This window comes from Chlamydotis macqueenii, chromosome 22 (genome assembly GCF_036417535.1).
Source record: "Chlamydotis macqueenii isolate bChlMac1 chromosome 22, bChlMac1.mat, whole genome shotgun sequence".
Lineage (NCBI taxonomy): Eukaryota > Metazoa > Chordata > Aves > Otidiformes > Otididae > Chlamydotis > Chlamydotis macqueenii.
The window spans coordinates 4,894,096-4,916,180 of record NC_141577.1 but is presented as its reverse complement, the minus strand read 5'-3'; the positions used below and the strand labels follow the sequence as shown (position 1 = coordinate 4,916,180).

At 53.5% G+C, this 22,085-nt stretch overlaps 2 protein-coding genes across 2 annotated transcripts; both read right to left on the bottom strand.

The window, feature by feature from the left end:
- Window positions 1-1,352: 1,352 nt before the first annotated feature.
- STMN1 (stathmin 1) lies at window positions 1,353-4,249 on the bottom strand. The gene is made up of 4 exons (XM_010116724.2): window positions 4,154-4,249; window positions 3,235-3,407; window positions 2,257-2,448; window positions 1,353-1,853 (listed from the first exon to the last, which is right to left on the bottom strand). The coding sequence occupies exons 1-4, from the start codon at window positions 4,164-4,166 to the stop codon at window positions 1,785-1,787; spliced, it is 447 nt and encodes a 148-aa protein (XP_010115026.1). The 5' UTR covers window positions 4,167-4,249; the 3' UTR covers window positions 1,353-1,784.
- Window positions 4,250-16,846: 12,597 nt separating this feature from the next.
- Window positions 16,847-20,977, bottom strand: PAFAH2 (platelet activating factor acetylhydrolase 2). Its single transcript, XM_086764828.1, is given in 11 exon segments — window positions 16,847-17,412; window positions 17,593-17,741; window positions 17,850-17,958; window positions 17,961-18,019; window positions 18,135-18,226; window positions 18,589-18,702; window positions 19,951-20,065; window positions 20,243-20,311; window positions 20,422-20,518; window positions 20,571-20,721; window positions 20,888-20,977. Coding segments are annotated over 11 exon segments (1,140 nt in total). The 3' UTR covers window positions 16,847-17,317.
- Between the last annotated feature and the right edge of the window lie 1,108 nt (window positions 20,978-22,085).

Sequence of the window (22,085 nt, the reverse complement as noted above, 5' to 3'; positions counted from 1 at the left end):
CCCACTGTAGATGGGTGGTTTCTCCCCAGTAGGCAGAAGTACAGTCTCTCTTACCTTAAATTACAAAGCATCATAACACTTCTGAAAATCCTTCAGGCAAAGGATCTGATCCCAGCCTTCCAGTGCACCAGGCCTGGCTTTTATCTCCTGTTCTTCATCCATTCAAACAGTGCAGTATCAGCTTTTGGTTAAGTACAACTCCGGTGCAATCAATAGCAGCAAATGTGATATAGGAAAGCTTTCTAAACTAAGGTTCATTCTTTAGCAAGCCCCAGAAGACAGGTAAAGGGTCTAGGACTCAGCCCCTTAAATAAAAAAAATAAAAAAAAAAAAAACCTGTACCAGCTTTTCCATCCTCAGAAACTGTAAGTGTCACCTGAGCAGTGCCAGATCCTCCAGGCATGGAGTTAACCTGAAAACAAACCTCACAGCCAAGCCTCAAGATCAAGGACACAGAAGAAGACAGGACCAAGTGTGCCTCACCGAGACCAGCACCACTGAATGTCTGACATTAACAGAAGCTGTGAAAACCAAGGCTCCCCTGCTCCGAGGGAACACTCCTAGTGAAGCCGAGTATCTCGGAACGTGACGCTGTTTACACCGAAGTTAGGTGGCTGTTCACACATACCTGCTGCAGCCTTCTCTTTACCACAGAGTAGCAAGAGTACTTGTGGATGTGCAGGACAGTCTCTGGATTTGTCTTAATTTTTTTTTTTGTAAGGCACCTGTACAATACAGCAATTCCATATCCAATACACCTAGAAAGCATCTCTCCTCAGAGCACAAGTTCAGTCGTATCCATTTCTCACACCCTAGAAAACCAAAGATGACACACATCTCATTGTGGGCAGGAGTTCATCTTCAGACCTGCCCTGTGGCACAGCGTACTATTCCAACCCATCTGCAGCAGACACCAAAACACAAATAATTCTTCTCCACAACAGCATTTTCAATACCAGCACAGAACAGGTTTCTGACTTTCGCACTCCAACACTGCAGGAAGCAGTACACAAGTCACTATTCAATAGCACAAGTCATCTTTTAGAAACCCTTACCAAAAAAAGACTCAGATCAGTCATGTGGTAACAAGGACTTGTTTGTTGAAGTGTCAGCATCCAAAGGGAGGTGGTTCTGAACTCTTTTTAACAAAAACACACAACAGCTGACAACCACCGAGGTGTCAGAACAAAGCTCTGATTGTAAAATTAAGACAATGAGCATGCTCTAGGGGGAAGGCAGTCACGTAGCATGCCCATGGATGTAAGGAAAAGCGCTGCTGCAGAGCCTTTCACCCAGCACTGTTGCAGACCTCAGCCAACTGATTTTGTTTCTCATGTCATTTTCAGAAGCAATTCTCATTATATCAGCACTGTGCAGCTTTATTTAGTCACTCAGTTACAGCAGTATTTTAGCAGACTGGGACAGAGTCAGATTTTTGAAGTGTAACAGATATTCAGCATGGAAGAGTATCTTACATATTCCTTTCACAAACGTCTTACAGAGCTGATACAGTACTAGCCATCAATCCAGTAGCAAGCGCACTGGAGTAGAAAAGGATGCAACAAGAAGATAGCTACACTGGAAAGACAACACTTTAGAAAAAGTGAAACATGGAAGGTCTCCCCTCTAGCCCCCAAAGAAAGTGTACAGTTTGGATCTAATTTTACAGTTCTACATCAGTTTCTAGAAACTTAAAAAAAAAACAAAACCAAAGATAAAACCACTGGCCAGTACAGTCTTTGGATATTTAGAGGAGGGGGAGAGAGTCAGTTTCCAGAATGAAATCAGTCGGTTTCAGCCTCACCAGGGTCTTTGCCTTCTTTGTTCTTTCGAACCTCTTCAATATGCTTGTCCTGAAAGACAACAGCAGGGAAGCCGTTAGCTGCCCAGGCACAGAGGCAGGGCTCCGGGCCGGCAGAGCAAGCCGCAGCTTGCTTCCCACCTCCCCCTTCAGCTCACAGCAGGAACCTGTGAGCCTGGGTTCCTGAAGAGGGCTACATGATGGAGCTTTGTAAGAGAACGCGAGATGCTGCTCTAACTCCATCCATCCCCTCTCCCCTAAGATGAAGATTCCTGCAAAGCCTTTTGAAGATGTAATAATCTTTCAAGAGTAGACCACTGCAGAACTCCCAAGGATGTCTGTCTATTCACAGCACCCCCGTCACTTGGCCATTTACCTGGCTTTATTTAGCGCTATTCAAAGCGAGGGGCACAGATAACCCCTCTCCCAAGGGGGAACTGAGACTCTACACCCACCTTCTCCCTCAAGCGTTCCAGTTTAGCAGCCATTTGTGCCTCGCGGTTTTCTTTGTTAGCTTCCATTTTGTGGGTCAGCTTCTCCTCTGCCATTTTGCTGAAGTTGTTGTTTTCTTCAATTGCTTTCTGAAGCACCTCTTTTTCATGCTCCCGCTTCTCAGCTAGCTGCTTCAAGACTTCTGCTTCATGAGACTAATAAAACAGAGAATGTACGCTTTGAACATAAACCAGATGATCTACAGAGATAACTACAGTGGAGTTGCTCAGAGAAAATATCTTCTGCTGTTTTACTGGAGAACAGCATAACCTTGTGATGCAGGACAGAGCTCCCTAGCGCTTCCTCCACCCACATAACCCGTATTTCACCAGTACAAACTACTAGGAAAGTTCAGTTTCTGCCATTACTTGCCAATCTCATTAAATGGGATTTTTCTGGAAAAGAGAACATGGACTCTGTCATGTTAACATTGATAGATTTTTCCTAGAAGATTCTTGCTTCTCGGAATGGTGAATCACTGTGATTCAGGTCAAACGGGAGGCTGCACTTCCATTAGTAAGCCTCTGCACAGCCAAGGGCTCCAAGCTACATCCTGACAGCAAGATCTTACATCACCATCAGACACTACATAGGCAAGCCTTCTTGTTACAGATTCACCACTTGCATGTGCTAGGAGAGAAAGTGAATCTGGTTATCATGTTGAAGACAAAAAAACAGCTTCTTCCCCTCTCAACTAAACATTTTCTCCCAGTTTTTCAAGTGACCATGCAAGATCACGTTGGGAACAAAGCTACGGCCTTGCAGACCATAACAAAGGTTCCCAAGAGCCCCAGAGATTTCAACAAATTTCAATTAACATTCCATTTACCATAACACAAACTGCTAATCACTTGTCCCAAGCAACAAGGGGATTTAAAAATAAGCTACACAGCTTGCACAGGCTAGTTGAGCAGAGGTCACTTAAGCTGTTTTAAATTTACCTTACGTCTCTCTTCTGCTGCTTCCAACTTCTTCTGAATCTCTTCCAATGACACATCCTTCTTCTTTGGGGGAGAAAGAGGGAATTCTGGGACTGCTTCCTTTGAACGGGGACTCAGTATCAGCTCAAATGCCTGCCCAGAGGCACGCTTTTCCAGTTCCTTCACTTGAATGTCTAAGAACATGGGGGGAAAAAAACCCAAATAAACAAACAGCATTTTAAGCCAGGAACTTAGGTTTAAGCTTAGGTAACTCGAACAAAAGTTCAAAACTCAAAAATTCAATGCCACAAAACTCACTGAAGGAGACAGGATCTGAGCCAATAGCTTTGTTTTAAGCAGCTGCAACACCATTCAAAAATATGGCAGGCAACTGTGTTTGCAATTCTTCCTCAATACTGCATCACCCAAGAGCCTGACATTTTATTTCAGCCTTTAATATACAGAGTCATGAAAACAACGGAGAAAGAATGATTATTTTTTTTCTCCAGTGACAAGTCTGAGGAAGAGTTCAAGGCATTTGCCTGAGACCTGACACAGCCAAGAACTGAAACTAGTTTTCAAGGAAATATGTAAGCCAGCATTCTCTCTTCAAACACCTCTGAACAGGCACGTCAGCCCTGCACGGTGTCAGTTGTACCAGCACACCAGTTTTGATCACCAAGATGTCTAGATGACAGTCAGCTCTGTTAACAGAGCAGATGGCATGCAGATGAGCTGAAGCCCATCTGCTAGCAGCCTCGCCTGGGAGGGCTTTTGGTGTTTTCACAAGCACCCAGGTTTAACAGCTCCTCCAAAGCAGCCTAGATCTGGGAGGAAAGCATGGTGACAACAGTTTATTTTACTATATTAGATTTTTAATTATTTCTGAGAAACTAAGAGGAAAAAAATACAAAAGTACTTCATACATAACACTACATACCAGAAGTAGCCATGACCAAGAAAATAAAACTCCAGAAGCCAACTCTGGGAGAGCTTCAATTGGTTGGATTCCTAGAAAACAAAGAGACATACCTTTGAACAGTAAGTACATGAATTTAATTTCTTCTAACTCCTAACAAAAGTTGCTAGGCCTGCTGAACAAAAGACAGTTGGGTGGGTTACGGCGGTCAGTAATTCCAGTCAGTCTGTGGGGCTGATGTGCACTGCTAGGAACAGCAGAGGTGTTCTCTAATTATTGGTGTTGCAGGATCTGTATGTATAGCCGGGCATTTTCAGTCCATTTTACTCCACCGTAATTAAGAGATGCAAACAAAGACTCCCATTTTCCCGTTAATCCAGCAGCATACAGTGCTATGGATCTTTCACATAGCACATACAGCTTTCTGAATCGAAATACGGGGCACAACAGGACAGCACAGGAATCCTCCCGCGACCAAAGCGCCTTCAGCGTGCGCATCGAGCTCATTTAAAAGTCGGTTTTATTTGTGCAGCTGAAGCCAGACGCTGCACAGGACGACAGGCAGGGAGCACACACGCTGCCTAGCATCCTTTGTTCTAAAGGGGCGTAATTAAAAAAATGCCATAAAGAGCTAAAAAAAAAAAAAAAAAAAAAGGGGGGAGTTTTTTCCGGTTTTTAAGCCGACGACTAAGTCGGGGCTGGGGGGGATACGCGGTCCCCGTACGGGCGGCGCTAGGACCGCGCATCCCCCCCCAGCCCCCACCGGTCCGGCCCCTCCCGCCGCCAACCAATAAGCGCCGAGGCCGTGGCGCGGCTGGGCAGAGGCCCCGCCCCTTCCCTGCACGCGCCTTTCCCACCGCACCGAATTCAAACCGCCGGGGAAAGAGCGCGCGCGCGCGGGCGGGGGGCTCGAGGGAGGGCGGAGCCAACGGTAACATCCGGGTACCTGCCACCCCCTGGGGTGGCCAAAAAGAAAAAAAAAAAAAAAAAAAAAAAAAAAGAGGCGGGGGTGCGTGGCGGGGGGGGGAGAACCGGGACCCTCGCCCCGCCGCCGTCAAACGGGGCTTCACGGCGGGTCCCTGAGCTCGATGGGGCGCGGCCGCCCGGGCACCGCCCCCTCCCCTCTCCCCCACTAACAATGGCGAGGTCCTGTCAGGGAGGGGAGGGGGCGGCTGCCGCAAGCAGGGCGTCGCCCCCCGGACAATGGGCATCCCCCTCCCCACCGGGATCGAGGGGGAGCTGGAGACGCGCCCCCCATTGTCTCCCTTCCCTTTGTCAGCACGAGAAGCGGGCGGGGACGCGCCCCCCGCGACAAAAGGGACAAAAGCGGCAGGCGCGGAGCCCCCTCTCCAATCCCCCCCGCCGGCCCCCCTCGCCCTGACACCCATTCCTCAAACCCCCTCCGCTGCGGCACCGCCGCCCCACACCTCCCGGACTAACCCCCTTCGCCTCCTCAACACCGCGGGGCCGCCGACGCCCACCCCGGGCGGCTCGCAGCCGCCACCGCCGCGGACCCACCTGCCCGCGCCGCCGCTCCGCTCCCAACTCCGCTCCCGCCCGCCCCGTCGCTGCACAAAAAAGCGCCAAACAACGGCACGTGACCCGCCCCGCCCCGCCCCCATTGGCCGAGCGCGGCGGCACGTGCCGCCCTCCGGGGTAGGCGAGGCGGGGGGCGCACGACCCCCCCCCCATTCCCCCCCCTCCTCTTTTCCCGCCTCCCGCTGCCTGCCGGGAGCCGTAGTCCGCCGTGGGCGGGGGCGGTGAGGGGCGGTGGCCCCACCGCGGCCCGCGGGGGTCCGGGCGGAGGGTGCGGGACCTCGCCGCCAAACCTCTCGCCTCCCGCGGGTCGCCCCGGGGCCGTGAGACTCCGTCCCCGCCCCGCGCCCTCCGCCCAGGCACGGAGGGCGGCGGGACTCCCTTTGTCTGCCGACCCGGCGTCTGCGGTATCGTCTGGTCAGGGCCGCCCGGCCCCTCAGGGGCTTTTGGGGGGAGAGGAGCTTGGATGGTCACCTCAGGGCCACGGCCACCTCAGGACTATGGCCACTTATTTCATGGCCCTTGGTCACCTCTGGGCCACAATCATCTTAGTGCCACGGCCACTTACCTCAAGGCCATGGCCACCTCAGAGCCATGGCCACGGTCACCCCAGGGCCACGGTCATCTCAGAGCCATGGTCACCTCAGAGCCATGGTCACCTCAGGGCTGTGGCCACTTTCCTTGAGACCATGGTCACCTCGGGGCCACGATCACCTCAGAGCTATGATCACTTATTTCAGGGCCCTTGGTTACCTCAGGGCCACAATCACCCTAGGGCCATGGCCACATACCTTGAGTCCGTGGTCACCTCAGGGCGGTCACCTCAGGGCCATGGCCACTTTCATCAAGACCATGGTCACCTCCAAGCCATGGTCACCTCAGAACCATGGCCACTTTCCTCGAGACCATGGCCACCTCAGGGCCATGGTCACCTCAGGACCTCGGTCACCTCAGGGATATTGACACTTACCTCGGGGCCATGGTCACCTACCTCAGAGCATGGTCACCTCAGGGCCAGTCAGTTATCTCAGGACCACAATAACCTCAGGGCTCTTGGTCATCATCGAGATGACCACTGTGTTCCTGTAGTCACCTCAGGGTCACAGCCACCACAGGCCAACCCCAAAAAGGATCTGTGGGTCTGACAATGCATTGGCCCCACAGGCCCTGGCAGTGTGTTTTTGGGGCAGCCGCATGGCTGCCCTCTCCTTTGTGGTGACAGCAGCAACTCAAATCAAGTCCAGAAAAGCCATCGTTCATGCAGATCCCATAGTATGTACATAACGGCCCCGTGAAGACAATCCGTCCTTGTCCTAGGGGCTGCATTGTGAGCAGTTCCCTTCCCAAGATAATGCCACTGCTAAGCGTCGATAAGCGGTTTGCTCACAAATGTGCTTTAAATGAAGTGGCTGCGTTTTCGCCTGTTCCGAACAAATGACTCCTGCACAATTCCTGTGGCAGTTTCCGTGCCACGGTCACTTGAGTTCCACCAAGAGTGGCTACGCACAAAAGGCAGATGGCCAGAGAACAGCGCAGATCTGCTACGCCGCAAGCCCAGCGCAGCAGCCTTTGCACCCTAAATACCAGAGAGAGGACTTTTCTGAGGGGACCCACCCTTGTCATGCACACCCTTTTGCACCAAAACCAAAAAAAAAATCCTACCTTAAGGAAGGTTAATATTGTGACAGAAATGCATAAAGCTTTCAAAACAGAGATTACTTTAAACACTTGCTCTGGTTTTTTGCTGATCTGACGTCTATTTCCATGGAAACCACATCCAGCCGCCGAGCTGCTAGAACTGGGAGAGGTTTCTGCTGGAGTGGCTCACCGGGCATGGGAAGAGCCATTTTCCAGCAGCATGGTAGAGCCTTTTTGTAGGTTTGAAGGGATTTCAGGTGCAAAACAGTTTGGCTGCTTGGCCCTTCAGGGTCACACCTGGTACTATTCACGGGGTTCCTGTCTCGGTACCAGCGGTGCGTGCATAGATATCACACAGGACACGTGTTTTTAAATGACACATCTTGAGTGCCTGGATTAAATCGCATGAAATGTTGCTGGAAGACAAAGCAGCCAAGAGACCATGCCACCGGCCTGTGTTTTGCTTTATCATTTATTAATTATCATCCATATGGATCAACACTGTGTTGGGTGCTTTCATACTAATGCTTTTTTAGTAAAATCAATGAGCTTATCCTGGGATCATCTCAGGATTTCCCAAAGGAAACAAGGCTCAGGGCTTTTTGTCTGGTACCTGTGTGGCTGCCTTTAGTCCGTCCTCAGCCCCTGGAGAGACGGTGATGAAATATCCTTTGCCGCCTTTGAAGAAGGGGTGCAGGCTGAGATAAAACTACGAGTCATGCAGAGGCTTTCTCAGCACTTTCCATCTTATTTCTTGGGCTTCTCACAGGGAAAGGAAAAAAGAAAAGAGAGAGAATTAAAAAAAAAAAAAAAGACTGAAATGTAACTTACCTTCTCTTGCAGATTGGCTTTAAAGCCAAAAATATTTCTTTCCGATAAGAATTCTCCTATGTAAGAGGCAACGTGGCTTATTGACGAGAGGCACGGAGCTGGGAATCAGATTTGGGATCTGTTCTCGCTGACATTTCCCATGCCGTGTCGCTTAGGTTGAGACTCTTCAGCAACCTCTTTACAACACCTGCCACAACTGGTTTCAATTTAAACCGAAATCTTGGAGTGTTATTGTGATACAAAGCGAAATAACAGCTCTTAGCAGCTGGAAAGGCATGGAGACGATCTCATTTTTGGCCTCGTTGCAAGAGTGGTTTTATTTTTGGAGCATTTCATAGAACCCATTTGTTGATGTGGCATTTATTTTTGTCTGATCTCAAGAAGAATGGACTATATGAAAAGCTTTTATTTAATTAGTATTTGATTTGTGTTTATTGACACATTCCTAAACAGACTCCTCTTCCGTCGAGCCTAGCAGCATGTGGCTGTGCTAGTTTTTGTCTATCGAATTCCTTATCACCAACAAAAGCTTTTTGCTATAATTCCAGGGTTGTTTTTTTTTTTTAAAAAAAAAAAAAAGCAAGCAGCAGTATGAGAAATTTCCTCCAAAGTGTCACTATTTAGCCCCAAAACGGGGTTTGAGAAGGAAGATAGAGTTGCTAGCCGAAACCCAACCACATCAGATGGATTTGTGCATCTTGAGGAAAACAAAGGACCACGGCAGAACCTGCAGAAGATATTCCCAGAGCAGAAAGGGACAAGGGCTCTATAAATTAGGAATATGACCTGCTCTCAGGGTCAGGGGCTATGATGCATCCGAGCCGGTGATCACTTAAAATCGTTGCCCTCGTGCGTCTCGCAGCCAGGGCTGTAACTGCCCACCGGTGACTCGAGGTGGGCTCGTTCTCAGCCCAGACCAAACATGGTTCAACACGCTCTGCGCGCAGTGAAACAGGGGAGCCAAGGTCTCATTGGGAGGACTCCTTGTATGTGTGAATTTAGGACATGACGTGATCAGATTTAGCATAAAGATTCAAGCGTCTCCTCTGAAGTGCTTATCAAAATATCCCACAAAGAGACTGACATAATTAGGTGACAACTCAGCCCACGGCAGCTCTTTTAACTCACAAAAATATTTAATCTCCAGTAGGAAAATGTGCTTTCTGAGTATTAAATTGCCACCCTTAAGCACTTGTGGTGGAGGAACTGACAGCTTATGTGTTCATCAGAGAATGTTTTAAAGCACCTTGGTAAGTCATATGAGCAAGCATTTGCTAAAACTGGTAACAGTCACTGCATTAGCAAAGTTCATTTTAAAACTAGAAATCCAATCTACTATTTGACCTGAGTCAATCAGTTTAAGTGATTCAATAAATAACCTGCTAGAGGAGACAGTAATTTAAAAGAAACTTGTTCTCAAAGGTAGAGAGAAGGGCTTCAAGATTTCTTTCTATCCGTGTTTCTCGGTCTTTGTATTAACCTTCAGCAATTTTTTCTCCGTGCTGCAGCTCGCCCATCTTCACGCTGGCTCTACTGACGCGCTGCTGCCCGACAAAGGTCTCGCAAGGAAAATGAGTGGCTGCTAAGCTCTCGCTGATCTTCCCGTAAAAACATTTTAATCCAAACACAGCCGAGGAGTCCACGGAATGGAAGAATAGAACGAGACTTCTAGGGAGTGTCTCCCTCACACTGAAAGCTCTTCCACGGGCAAGAAATGTTTTAAGGTAATTGACATTTGTTTACTGGAGGTGTTTAGGCTCGTACTATATTCATACTGAAAAACACCATTAAAAAAATGTTCTCTTCAGAACAAATTTGCACTTGCCCATGTGCTGTTGGAAATGATTTTTTTTTTTTCGAATCAGACAGGGCGCTGGCTTCCATTGCTAGTTCATTTTTTTGAGAAATGTGCTCAAACTCACTTAATTCCTCCAGAAAATGAGACAAGTCAAAGCACTCACCACAGATGGCGATTGCGCCTGCAGCAAGAAAGATGAAAATATAAATTAATTGCTTTGTTATTGGCGCAATATAACCCTGAAATGTCATACTCACCTCTTCAAATGCAGTCATAGGAATGTATGGTGTGATATCCGAATACTGTGGTGATGAGGGCTCTAAATAGGGTAAAAAAATAATGTAAGCTTCTAATGAACTAAAGACAAAGGCCCCACAAGCACTTTGCTGTCCTGGCAAAAAATTATCCACCACACTGAAACGGCGACAGGCCCTAGCGTAACGGCAGCGGCTGCGGTACCCACACGTGGGCACCTTCGTCCTGGCTGCATCCAGGATGCTGAACGAGACCAGGTCTTTCTCCTGAATAGTGAGCTCTGCCTTCCTTTCTTCCTGAGCAAAGAACTGCAAGAATTCCCTTCCCAGCCTGCTGGTAGATCTCCTGGCATGTTTTTCATTCTTTGTTTCCTAAGAAAACGAGGCTTTACATGATCAGCTATTTCTGTGTCTCTGACTAGTCTTCTCTCCCAGCTTTTAGCTTGGTGAGCCGGTCTCTGCCCCTCCGATAAATATGGGTAAGAGCTCGGTGACATGAATTCCACAAGTTTCTTGAAAACAGATGGCTGGGGAGAGGCAGGAGCGAGGAAAATACTTCAGCACAAGCCCAACTATTATTAGAGCCCAGAGACTTCACACTGAGGAGAGCTATCACAGACACTCCCAACAGCGGGTACAATTTCTGAGCTGGTTGTTTTCTTCACGGCACCAGCAGTTCCTCCACGACACTGACATGCAGTTGTGCTCTCCTGGGAGCCACCTGCCAGATATAAGGACAGACCTGTGTGGATGCTGGCTCCCACCTCCACTACGTCCAGAAACACGCAGTGAAAGCCGGCCTGGAGATCTCCTCACATTGCTTCCCCCCACTCCTTGCTCCCACAGCTCCCAACCGAGCCGGGAACCTCGGCTCGTTTCTCTACATCCTCCCTGCTTTTCCTTTTCTGCTCCCAACCGGAGTCCACAAATTTGCATTTCCCATATGGAACACCAGGAGCTTTGCTATTCAAGGAAGCCCATAAACAACTCACTGCCGAGAGTTCAAAAATAACTATGCCGCGCAGAGCTGCATCACCCAGCGACAGCGAGTGGCTGGGAGAGAAGCACGAATAAAGGGTTTATAGTTTGGGTTGTGTTGTTTTTTTGGTTTGGTTTTTTTTTGTCTATGAGCCAACAGGAGATGCACTAATTAGATTTCAAAGGTGTCAGAGTCAGCCATTTCAGCTGGGACAGAGAAAAGGAGGCAGCTTGATTTTGACAACCACATGGAATAGCAATGCATAGGGAAGCCATCAAATATTCAACAGCTACAGAAGATTCCAGTAAAGCCATTTGCTTTAGCTCTTTGAAAATGAAGTGAGGGGGGTAGAAAAGCTGGGTATAGCACTAATTATTCCCCCGTTCCTAATTAGTTCCCTGAATTTAAAATATGGCTTCAGCTCTACCAGCAGCTCAGCAAGCCCATTGTGCTATTAATACTTCCCTGGCATGATATAGTTAAAAATACTCCCACCCTTTCAAGACAAAATGTAGCTTGGAAGTGTCACGATGGGAGGAGTTCAGGGATGGAAATCCTCTTAAAGGAATACGACTTCGCCGATGTCAAATAAACAATATGAATGGGCTTGTACTGGTCCCCAGAGTGAGCCTGTTCCCACTAAGAGCAAATTTGAAAATAATGCTCGAAGCAGAGCTCTCAGGCTGCTTGCTATCGAAGCTATTTCACTGACAAAATCAGCATGCAGCCAAATGGTAACAGGTTCTGCTTATTTTTCAGAGAGATCTGCCGCCTGGGGAGCAGGTGCGTTTGCAATTCTCAAGTGCCCGGCATCCTTCAGACCATCAGGGTAAGGTCGAATGCAGATCAAAAGGCAAGATTTTGAAGCATTCCCTGCTCCTTGCATCCAACGCCGTGCTCAGGTAACGCAGGAGATCCTGACCAGCCCAGCCCAACAGCCACAGCTAATTTTTCCATGGTGATATCTATAGGTGCTGCTCATGGATGAGATCTGTCAGACAGCACGGGGAGAATAAAACCTGCCTCTTCCCACGGGATCTGTGAGCCAAGAAAACAAGGTCGTGGGCATTTTTACGGCACTTTTTGACTTCAGTCGGACGAGGAGGTTCAGATCTATGCTTTTGCGCTTTAGATCCTTTCAGGAAAATAAGCAGTTCCCCTCTCATCTCCATCACCAATTCTGAATCAAAACGGGTTAATTCCTGCTCCTTCCCCGCTGGCTCTTCACCCGCTGCCTGTAATCGCTCAGAAACGTCAGCGTGGAAACAACACCTGCACTTAACATTTGCTCGGTGCCGTTTGATCCCTTTTCCCCCCACTAATTTGAGTTCATAATAGATCAATATATTTATTAAAAGAAAAAAGACCAGACACCTCCACTGCAGCTGTGAGAACAGGCAAACAAAGCCAGCCTTTCTGGAGGAGAAACACAACTCTGTCTTTTAAGCAATAAACCATCCAACTGCTGCTGTACGCTAAAATCAATACCCGGAGAGATACACTTACGCTGCAATTGCCAACATAAGTGCTTCGTTTTAATTTAAAAAAAAAAAAAAACAACCCACAAAACCCCCCCCCCCAACCCAAGCCCTGCATGATGAACGTCGTTAGAGAGCCGTTACCAATGCAAGGCGATGAAGGCTTCCTGAAGCTGGTGGGTTGGGGGGTCCCGTGCCACCGTGTCACCTGGGGAAGGATGCTGACAGTCTCAGCACCTCCCCGCAGCCCGGTCCGGGGTGAAGATGTAAGCCGAGGAGTAAAAAAGGAGGATGGCATATTTGGGGTTCCCACATCGCGCAGTCCCCCGCTCTCCCCCACCACCACGCTCAGGTGCAAAGCACGAGCCGGCATCCACGGGGCTGAGCTCAACCTGCCCTTGCTAAAATGGGGGAAATATGGATATTGACCAAAAATGATTGCTCCAGTCTGTTTCAGGGGCTTTTTTTTTTGGAGTAGCCTGGAACTAGAGAGACCTTACACAGCCCCTTCTCTCCTTCAGCACTTCAGTTTCCCTTCTCAGTCTTTTTTTTTTCCTTTTTATTCAGGAACCACCTCTAGGGTCAGCAAGAGACTGCTCCAGCCTGAAATGGGACTTCTGCTGCAGAGCGAAAACTGTCGAAAAACCAGTTGTGCCCTCAAAATACCCTCAACACTGCTGGCAGAGAAAATGGGAGCCTGCTTGGCCCGTGGCACTGCATTTCAATGGCCCAGGAAATTCAGCAAGCATCACGCCTGCAGCCCAGCCCTGCAGCATTTCACCTCGAAACTGGCAAGCATGTGCCCTGTGCCGGATCCCGAGGGTCTGCTCGCTTGGCAGAGCCCTGGTTCTGCCCTGTAACCCAGCACGGGAGGAACTGGTGTTTGGGAAGATGACAAAGTTGAGTTGAATCCCTCACGACTGCGAGCATCTGGGGTTTCCAGCTCAGGGCAGCCCAGAAGCCAACGCGTTAGATGATAACAATTCCCTTTGGAGATTTTTCTTCGGAACTTCACCCAGAGCAAAATTTTTATTTGCCAATAGAATAATCCACATAAAACAAGCACATACTCACCAGTCAAAGGAACCTAAGGAACTCTGCTCAAGCGGGTGCTGCCTGGTTTGGGTTGGGAGCGGGGTCAGCCCTGCGCCTGTATCCATGCTGGTCTTCGGGGCCGGTATCACAGCCCACGCCTGGACACCGAGCTCCTCTACCAGAGCTCGTGCAGTTCTTGCTGCGCACACCAGGCTCACAACACACACTGACCTTCAAAAGCTATTGTGAATCCAGGCCTTGCTATTTTCCTTAAAAATACAAAAAAAAAAAAAAAAAAAAACAAAAGGAAAAAAAAAAAAAACAAACCCAAACCCACGACAGTGTCACGGTAGTTACAAGGAGGTTTTAACACATGTCTCAATTTGCATTAATTAAATCAACAGGGAAGCTTCAATCGAGTGAATGAGGTTTTTTCCTGAGTGGCAGCAAACGCTGCGGCAGGCTGGAGCTGGTAACTCCAGTTTGCTGCCTGCATGTGCGGCGGGATGGGGAGGGATCTGCCGGCTGGAAGGGGCTTCCCAGGAGAGAGGGAGCCGCAGGCAGGACGGGCTGGGGGTGGGGATGATGAGAAGAAGGCTCTCAGCTCTAAGATCCTGTTGGATTTCAGCCCCAAGCCCGGAGAGCGGAGAGCTTTGAAGCCAAAGACGGCCGGCGAGCGGAGGTTGCTGTGCGGAGATAAGCCGTGGGTAAGAGGAATGCGTCCATTCACACCCCAGCCGTGCTGCAAGCACAGCTGTGAGGGGAATATAAATGGGCAGCGCTGGTTTTTATGCATTTATTTTTAAAGCCACCGGTTTGAATATTAAAGCAGATCAGACACATCGAAATGCTTGGCTGGAAGTGAACTCCTTCCAATGCACAACCCGCCAGGGCAGGGGACGGCTGGGCTGCCAGCGCCCGCCAGGTAACGGGGCCGGTGTTTCCTTCCCACGTCTCTGAGAAGCAAAGTCCCTCCGTGGATAAAACATGGGGGATTTACGGATCTAAACCCCAGCTGTTCCACGTTCAGACCCAAACTGCTGCATTGTAAGGACACATTGGCTGAGAGCTGGTGCTGGTGGGCTGCTGCGGCAGATCGCACACCGGGCTGAACCGTAACTCCGGCTTTTTGCCAGAAAACCCTCCAGTGTGGAACAGGCAACCTGGAGAAGCCTGGGCCACCCCAAAGACCGGAGGGCTCTCCGGCCTGGGAAACGCTGGCTTCCGCAGAGCTGTCTCAGCCCCTTTCTTCCCAACCTCCCGGGCCCAGCAAAGCAATCCAAGCAAGCTGGGACGCAGGGAAAACACCTTCCTCGCATGCTACGCTGGGGATTTGTGCCGCATTTGTGCTGTCTCCAGCCTGGAGGCTGGAGCATGTAATGGGGATCTGGAGGAAAGCGCCGCTTGCAAGGGGAGCCTGATGGAAGAGATGGCTCCAGGGTGGATTTTAGAGCAGACGCGGTAAGTCAGTGAAGTAGGAAAGGGCTTGGAGAGGGCTCCTGCGCCAGCAGATCGCACGGAGAGCACAGAGGGGCCGATGGAGTGGAGGAGAGCGGGTGCCTGCCCTGCTCCGGTGATACCAGGGACTTTTCTGAACTCTCCTCTTTGCTCCTGTGGGGTTTTCCTGCAGAGGCACAACACCAGTTAGGAACATGGTCCTGGGCGCAGAGGCCGGCTCCGGAGCGGGGAGCAGAGAGATGCAGGGCCAGGCAGAGGGACATCTGCCCGCATTCCCCTCTCCCCCACCCCCGTCGGCACTGGGGATGGGAATAAGCAGCTTTCCATGAACCGAAGGGTTAACGACTGTCAGAGTCACCCTCCAGCACAGTCGGTTTTTGCCACCCCCTTCCCGAAAGCCTTTACATAAGACTCTTGCAGAATTTATAGCCTTGCTGCAGCTGTGCCGTGCTGGAGCTGCGACCGGGCTGCTCCCCTCTAACTGCCAGCACAGATCCCCCACCGTGCTAATTCGGGGAGGAAAATGGGATTTGATTTCTGCACCAGTCACTGTCTCTCACTGTTAAAACCTGACGGCTCTGCCCCCTCTCCGGCTCACCCGCACGATTCCTCGCATGCGTCGACCTTGAGTGTCCCCCACCTGCCCTCAGCGTCACGACGCAGCCGTCTTGAGGCTCCCTGGGTTGTCACACCCCAGCCTGCTCCCAGGGCTAGAGACGGTGTTTTAGGTGTAAAATAATAATAAAAAAAAAAATCTGGAAGCCTCAAAAGCGCTGAGGTCTTGCTGTTCTGTTCACACCAGTCCTTTGTGTCGCTGGAGAGCGGAGGAGGCATTAAGCGATGTCCTTCCTGCGGCTGCACAGCGCTGCACCGTTCCCCCGAGGCCGAACCGGAGCATCCTCAGCCCCAGGACTCGCCCTCGACTAAGAGGGGCCGGGGGCCACCAGCGAGGCGAGGATACAGGCGTCACGGTGACACAAACGACGCGGGCACCGGAGGAGCGAGATGCTGCTCTTCCTTGGGAAAGGGCTGTGCTGGCACCCGTGTCACCCGCCATCACTGGGTGAGAAATAGCAGGTGCTACCCAAACCCCCATCTCCTCCGGCCTCGGCACCCCAGGAAATCCTGCCTCCGTGTGGCACCAGGCACTGCCGTCTGCAGCAGCTTCTCTCCGCGATGGCAGGAGGTGAAGCAAAGCCGGGGCTCCGGCTGCCGCCCCCCAGCAGGAATGCCACGCTGCCGGCAGCGGGGACAATGCAAAAGCAGATGGCGTGCCAGGAGCCCGGACGTTTGCCGCAGCTGCCGAGGCAGCGTGTCCAGGATCACCTGCCGCCTCTCCCGCCGCAGCGCCAGCCGGGACCCCGGGGAGGGTCTGTGGTGGGGTCAATCCATGCAGCTCCGCCGGCTTCAGCCCTTCCTCGGGATGGCTGAGGATCGGACCTCCCCTTAAAAAGCGCCCCTTGCTCTAAGGTCTCTGGTGTAACCCAGGAACGTGCTGCAGGGACTTCCCAAGCGCCTTGTTCCCACCGCCAGCACGTGCCCGTTCACAGCGTCGCTCTCCGCACTGCAAACCCCGGCTGGGCTGGTTCCCTGCGGTCCCCAGGGCTGATCTCAGTCCTGTCTCACATCCCTGCGTGCTGGGGTGCTCAGAGATACTTCTAGCCAGCCCTTGTTTACAAACATCCTCTCTCTTTCCCCTCTCAGATTTTAGGTGTGGAGCCAGCCACCCGGCCAGCTTTCCAGGACGACGATAAGATTTTCATCACCTTTGTGCCTGGAGCCCTGATACCGCATCTCTTCGCACCGGTCCTTTTGGCCACGGTTGAACTGCTCCGTGGCCAATCACCCCCCGCCTCTTCCTGCCAGATGTGCCACAGCTGCGGCCGATCCAGCGGTTCTTGTGTGCCTGAAGGGTGTCACCTCGGCCCAAGTGACAGCCGACTCAGGCTTTGGCCCCGGGGATTTTATTCCCTCAGCCCCACCAGACCTCACTGTGGGCAGCGCTTGAGCAGGGCGACGCTCCTGGCACGCTCCCAGCCACCAGCCATCTTCCGAGGTGTAAGGTCCTGCATCCCCAGGTCCTGCAGTCCCCATGGGTCCTCCTGCCCTTAGGAGGTCGGCTCATTTTGGACAAGAAGCAGCCGTTTGCCCAGTACCTGGCTCCCGCCAGCAACCTTGTTACAGGTTGGAGTGGCAGAACGGTGCTTCAGCAACAACCAAGTCTCCGACACCTTCGAGGAGGTTGTCCCATCGACCAAACTCCTCTTGCAGGTCTGGATGGGGCAGAGATGGTGACGGGGTTACTACAGCGATGAGCAGTCCGGCTCCGGGCATAAAGGAGGAGCAGCCACCGGACCCCTTTGCTTTGCGCAACGGGATGGGAAGCACCAAACCCAAGCCCGGGGAGCTCCCGCGTCCTCCCGAGCCCCCAGCCAACCCACCCCGCGCCGTACTGAGGTGCCTTTGCAGGAAGGCCAGAGCCGCCTGGCTGGTGATGTCCAGACCCTTGTAGGGGTCAAGGGTCCCCCTCGCGCCGAAGATGCGGCTGACAAGCTTGCCAGTGAGAAAGGTGAAGTCGGTCTGGCTAAGGTGCACAGATCCCCTGGGACAGGGAAGGGATTTGCTTCAGCAGGAGCTGGGGAGCTGGGACACAGCTCGTAGGGGCTCCCAGGAGGGTACCGGGGGGGGGCGCCCCCAGCCCCTGACTCACAGGATGGTTATAATCTTCGTCTGGCTGTTTCTGGAGCTCAGCCTCTTCATTTTGGCAATGCTTTCTGATGTCTGGAACTTCTCGGTGTTGATGAAGAGTACGGGTTTGGGCACTCTGGGTACAGCGTGTTCTCCAGGGGGAACATCCAGGCGTCGAGAGCCACCACGCACCTGCAGCAGGACGGGGGCCTGGCACTGCCACCCACGCCACAGCTACCCTTCCCACCAGGATGGGCCACGGCTCCCCGGAGCTTCCCCGTGGCTCCTCATCCCCGCCGCAGCTCACCTGAAGCCGGGTTCTTTCACCAAGGCCAGCACTGCTGTCACCCCGCCGAAGGAATGGCCCATGACGGCCACTTTGGTCAGATTGATGCTGTCCTGCGAAAAGGAGAAGCCTGAGGAGCCTGTGCCCAAACCTCGCTGCAGAAGGTCTCTAAATTAGGGAAGAAAAAGCCAAGGGAAGACAATCAGCCCCACTGCTCTGCCGTCTGCAAAGGACGTCATGCTGCTTTTTCACCGCCGGTGCCATGGGACCTGGCATGGATGGAGCAGAAGAACAAGAAGAGAGGCACCGAGACACTGAGCCATGGGAGGCTGCGGCTCTGCACAGACCCTGCTCGTCCCGGGAGGAAAAGTCTCAGGCAACAAGGACTGATCCTGCCAGCCAACGGCACCCGGACCCCCCCCATCAACCAAACCACCCCCCCGGCTGGTCCTCCAGCACCGACAGACCCAGGTACCTTCAGCACAGAGAGATCAAAGTCCTGGTGAAGGGCGTTTGGGACAGATTTACCGCTCCTGATATCCTCGAAGAGCCGGAGTGCTCGCACGCATTCCTCCGCTCTTTGGTGAACCTGGGAGCGAGAGTTGCCCCTTCCTCGGTCAACCCAGCTCCTCCACCCAACAAGTGTGGGGCCAGATCCTCCCCCTGACACCCCTCTCAAGCCACTCAAACCCAGCGGGGCTTTCTCTCCACGATGGCAAACGGAAAAGCAAGCGAGAGGCCGCACCGCAGCGGCTCCCATGAGGATGCAATGAATTTGTTGGAAGGGTTTCTTTTTCGTTGCTCTTTTTAATTCAGTTAATCTGATCGCACAGGCGGCTGGAGAGGAGCAAAAGATCTCTGCCGAAGCCCTCCGCCGGTGCCAACGCCCGCGGGGAGCCCAGGCCCCCCGGCCCACCCCAGCTGCCGGGGGCAAACCTGGACCTCACCCCGAAACCCAGCCTGGGGGCTGCGTCCAGGAGCAGCAAAAAACCCCAAACCGCCGATTTGGGAGGGGGAAGCCCCGACCTGGAGCCATTTTGGGACTATGTCCTCTGCTGCCGTAAGGACACAGCTGCTGTTTGCCCTGCACATTTAAAGATCTTCCCCCGAGGCGACAAGTGACAAAAAAATCAGATCAAACCCCCTCTCTGTGCTTCTCCCTGCTCTCCGCGACACAGAAGATGCCGTAACTGAGGCTGACCCGGCAACCCCTCCATCTGTGATTTATTTATTGTTCACCCTCGACGTTTATCCTCATGGGTTCACCTTGTGAGGCAGCACATACACAAAAATAAAAGGCTGGGAGGCGATTTAAGACTGCCAAAAGCAGCTCCAAGCGCCGCGTTTCCTAGAGAGCTTTTCTACGACAAATCTCAACTCGGTGCCCTTTGGAACAAGACAGAAACGAGCAGGGAGGAACCTGGCTCAACAAGAAACCTTCCTGCTCCCCAGCTGTCCGGGGTAATCCCGCAGGGACAAAAATCCCAGCGTGAACAAACCTGGCAGCCGGTCCGCAGCCTGGCCAGCCCGCGGCGCTGGGCTGGGCAGAAAGCCCGTTTCTCCCTGGGGGTGCGGGTGACGTTAAAGCATCCGGGGACGCAGCAAAGCCCAGCCTGAGGTCAGCTGGAGCCGGAGAGAAACCCGGTGAAGTAGAGATAATAAACAGGTTGGACAGATTTTTCTCAGCTCGCAATGGGAAAGCTCAGCCCCAGCACCACAGCGGTACGGGGTTGGGGAGGGCAGGAGATGAAGACCCCAGGCACGGGGAGCCAGCTGGGCTTGCAGGAGGGATGTCACACCTCCTGGGTTGCCCACCCTGAACCCCCCACCCCGGTACCCGCTTGTTTCGGAAATAAAATTCCTTCTGCCCTTGGGGCACCTGCTGGTAGGGGATCCACTCCTCCCTCCCAGCCTCCGCTGGGCACAAATAGGTTGCCAAGGCAGAATGGTCCCTGCAGCGGCGGGAAGGCAGGCAGCCGTGTCGTGGGGGGCACCGGCAGCTCCCCCGGGGCGCGACGTCCCGCCAGCCCCATCCTGCCCGCCTGGCGGAGGGTCGGCCACGCGGGATGCACCGGCGAGATCGCTTGTCCCTCTTGGCTGGCGAATTCAGCAGGGACCGGGGCACCCACCTGTGCTCCAGTGCTGCCACGGCGAAGCCCCATGATGCCAGCTCGGAGCAGATGGAGGAGTACAGGGTCCTGCCAGGGACCGAGGGGCGAGCGGGGTCAGGGCCAACGCATGGCAGGGCCACGGGGGACGCAGGACACCCACATCCCCTCCCCCCAGCTCCGCTTGGGGCCTGTCCTACCGAAAAGCTCCCAGGCCGTGGGAGAAGATGATCAGAGGGTACCCGCTGCTGCTGGGCTTGAGAGGCCCGTTCCAGCTCACCGGCACCTGGCAGGAGCGAGGACGAGGGAGCATCTGGGATGGGGGCCGGGGTGCTGGCCACCCCCTTACCAATGGCGACGCTGAGCAGGGGCGCGCACCAGCGCCGGCTGCGGTGGGCTAAGTTGGCCAGCCCGCCACTGTACTCATAGTGCGGGATCCAGAGCGGCCGCTCGGCCCGTGCCCGGGGCAGGCAGAGGTAGAAGAGGCAGAAGAAGAGCCCCTGGGGGAAAGAGGGGACAGGGGGGACGCAGTGGGGACAGCACGGGGCGGCGGTGGCCATGTCCTCGGCGAGCTCAGCTTTGGCAAAACACAGCTGGCAGCAGCCACCCTGCTGCGCACGGAAGCCTGTCCCTGTCCCCATCCCTGTCCCCGTCCCCATCCTGTACCTGCCGTGTGCGGCCCACCATGACATCCGTGCGGCCCACGTGGTGAGGTCCCTTCCCCAGGGGCAGCACCAGCGACTGTGTCCCCCCCATGCCGCCACGGCCCAGCCTTGGCAGAGGGATGGGGTCAGCCCCATGGATGGGGTCAGCCCCCCCCAACCGGGGGACCCCTACTCAGTCCCTGCTCCTTTTCTCACCCCTCTCCTGTGGCCCAGACCCTGGGCAGCCCCCCAGCGCCACACCAGCAAGTGCACCGGTGGCAAAAAGAGACAGGAGGCTCCCAATTCCCACCCTACTGAATTCCCACGGGCGAATTCTCAGGGATGAAACCCCGCAGTTTCTGTCCCGGGCGCTGCCAGAGTGGGATGGTGGCCTGACGGCTGGTCTGTGCCCGATGGGGCAAGTGGGGGTCAGTGGGACCTGCCCCACAGCCACCCTGCTGTGGGGCACCCGTCCCCATCCCCATCCCTGTCCCCTCCTGTGCTGGGGGACGCTGGGGTTTGGGGAAGGCAGCGGGGCCAGAGGCTGCGGAGCTGGGGTGGCACAGGGGATGTGCGAGCGAGGGGTCAGTGCAGGGCTGAGTGCGAGCGAGGGGCCATCTGCCAGCCCTGAGCACCCACGCGAGCCACTGAGGACACGGGGCGGGGGGACGGACGGAGGGGGGACGGAGCCCTGCAACCTCCAGGACAGAACTACAGCTCCCAGCAGCTCCCCGGGCTGGGGAACCACAACTCCCAGTATAGCCCTGGCCTGGGACTACACCTCCCAGTATGCGCTAGGTCCCCGGACTACGCCTCCCAGTATCCCCAGCCAAACTAGAAATCCCAGTGCCTCCCAGAGCCCTCCCGCAACTCCCAGTGCTCCTCCCAGTTCCCAGTGCCTTCCAGCTCCACCGACAGCTCTCAGTCCTCTCCACAACTCCCAGTGCCCCCCTCCCAGCCTCCCCCCCCCGCGGTTTCCAGTGCCCCTCCAAAGCTCCCAGGGCTACCCCAACTCCCAGTTTCCCTCCGTGTCCCCAAATTCCCAGCCACTCCCCCCCAGCACCCAGTATCCCCCATTTCCCCTCTCCCGCACTCACAAGCGCACTGGGTCACAACTCCCAGCACGCACCAGTTTGCCCTGCACTACAGCTCCCAGTGCCACCCGTGCACGTCGACTACAACTCCCAGTAGCCACGAGTGCAAAATCACAGCTCCCAGAC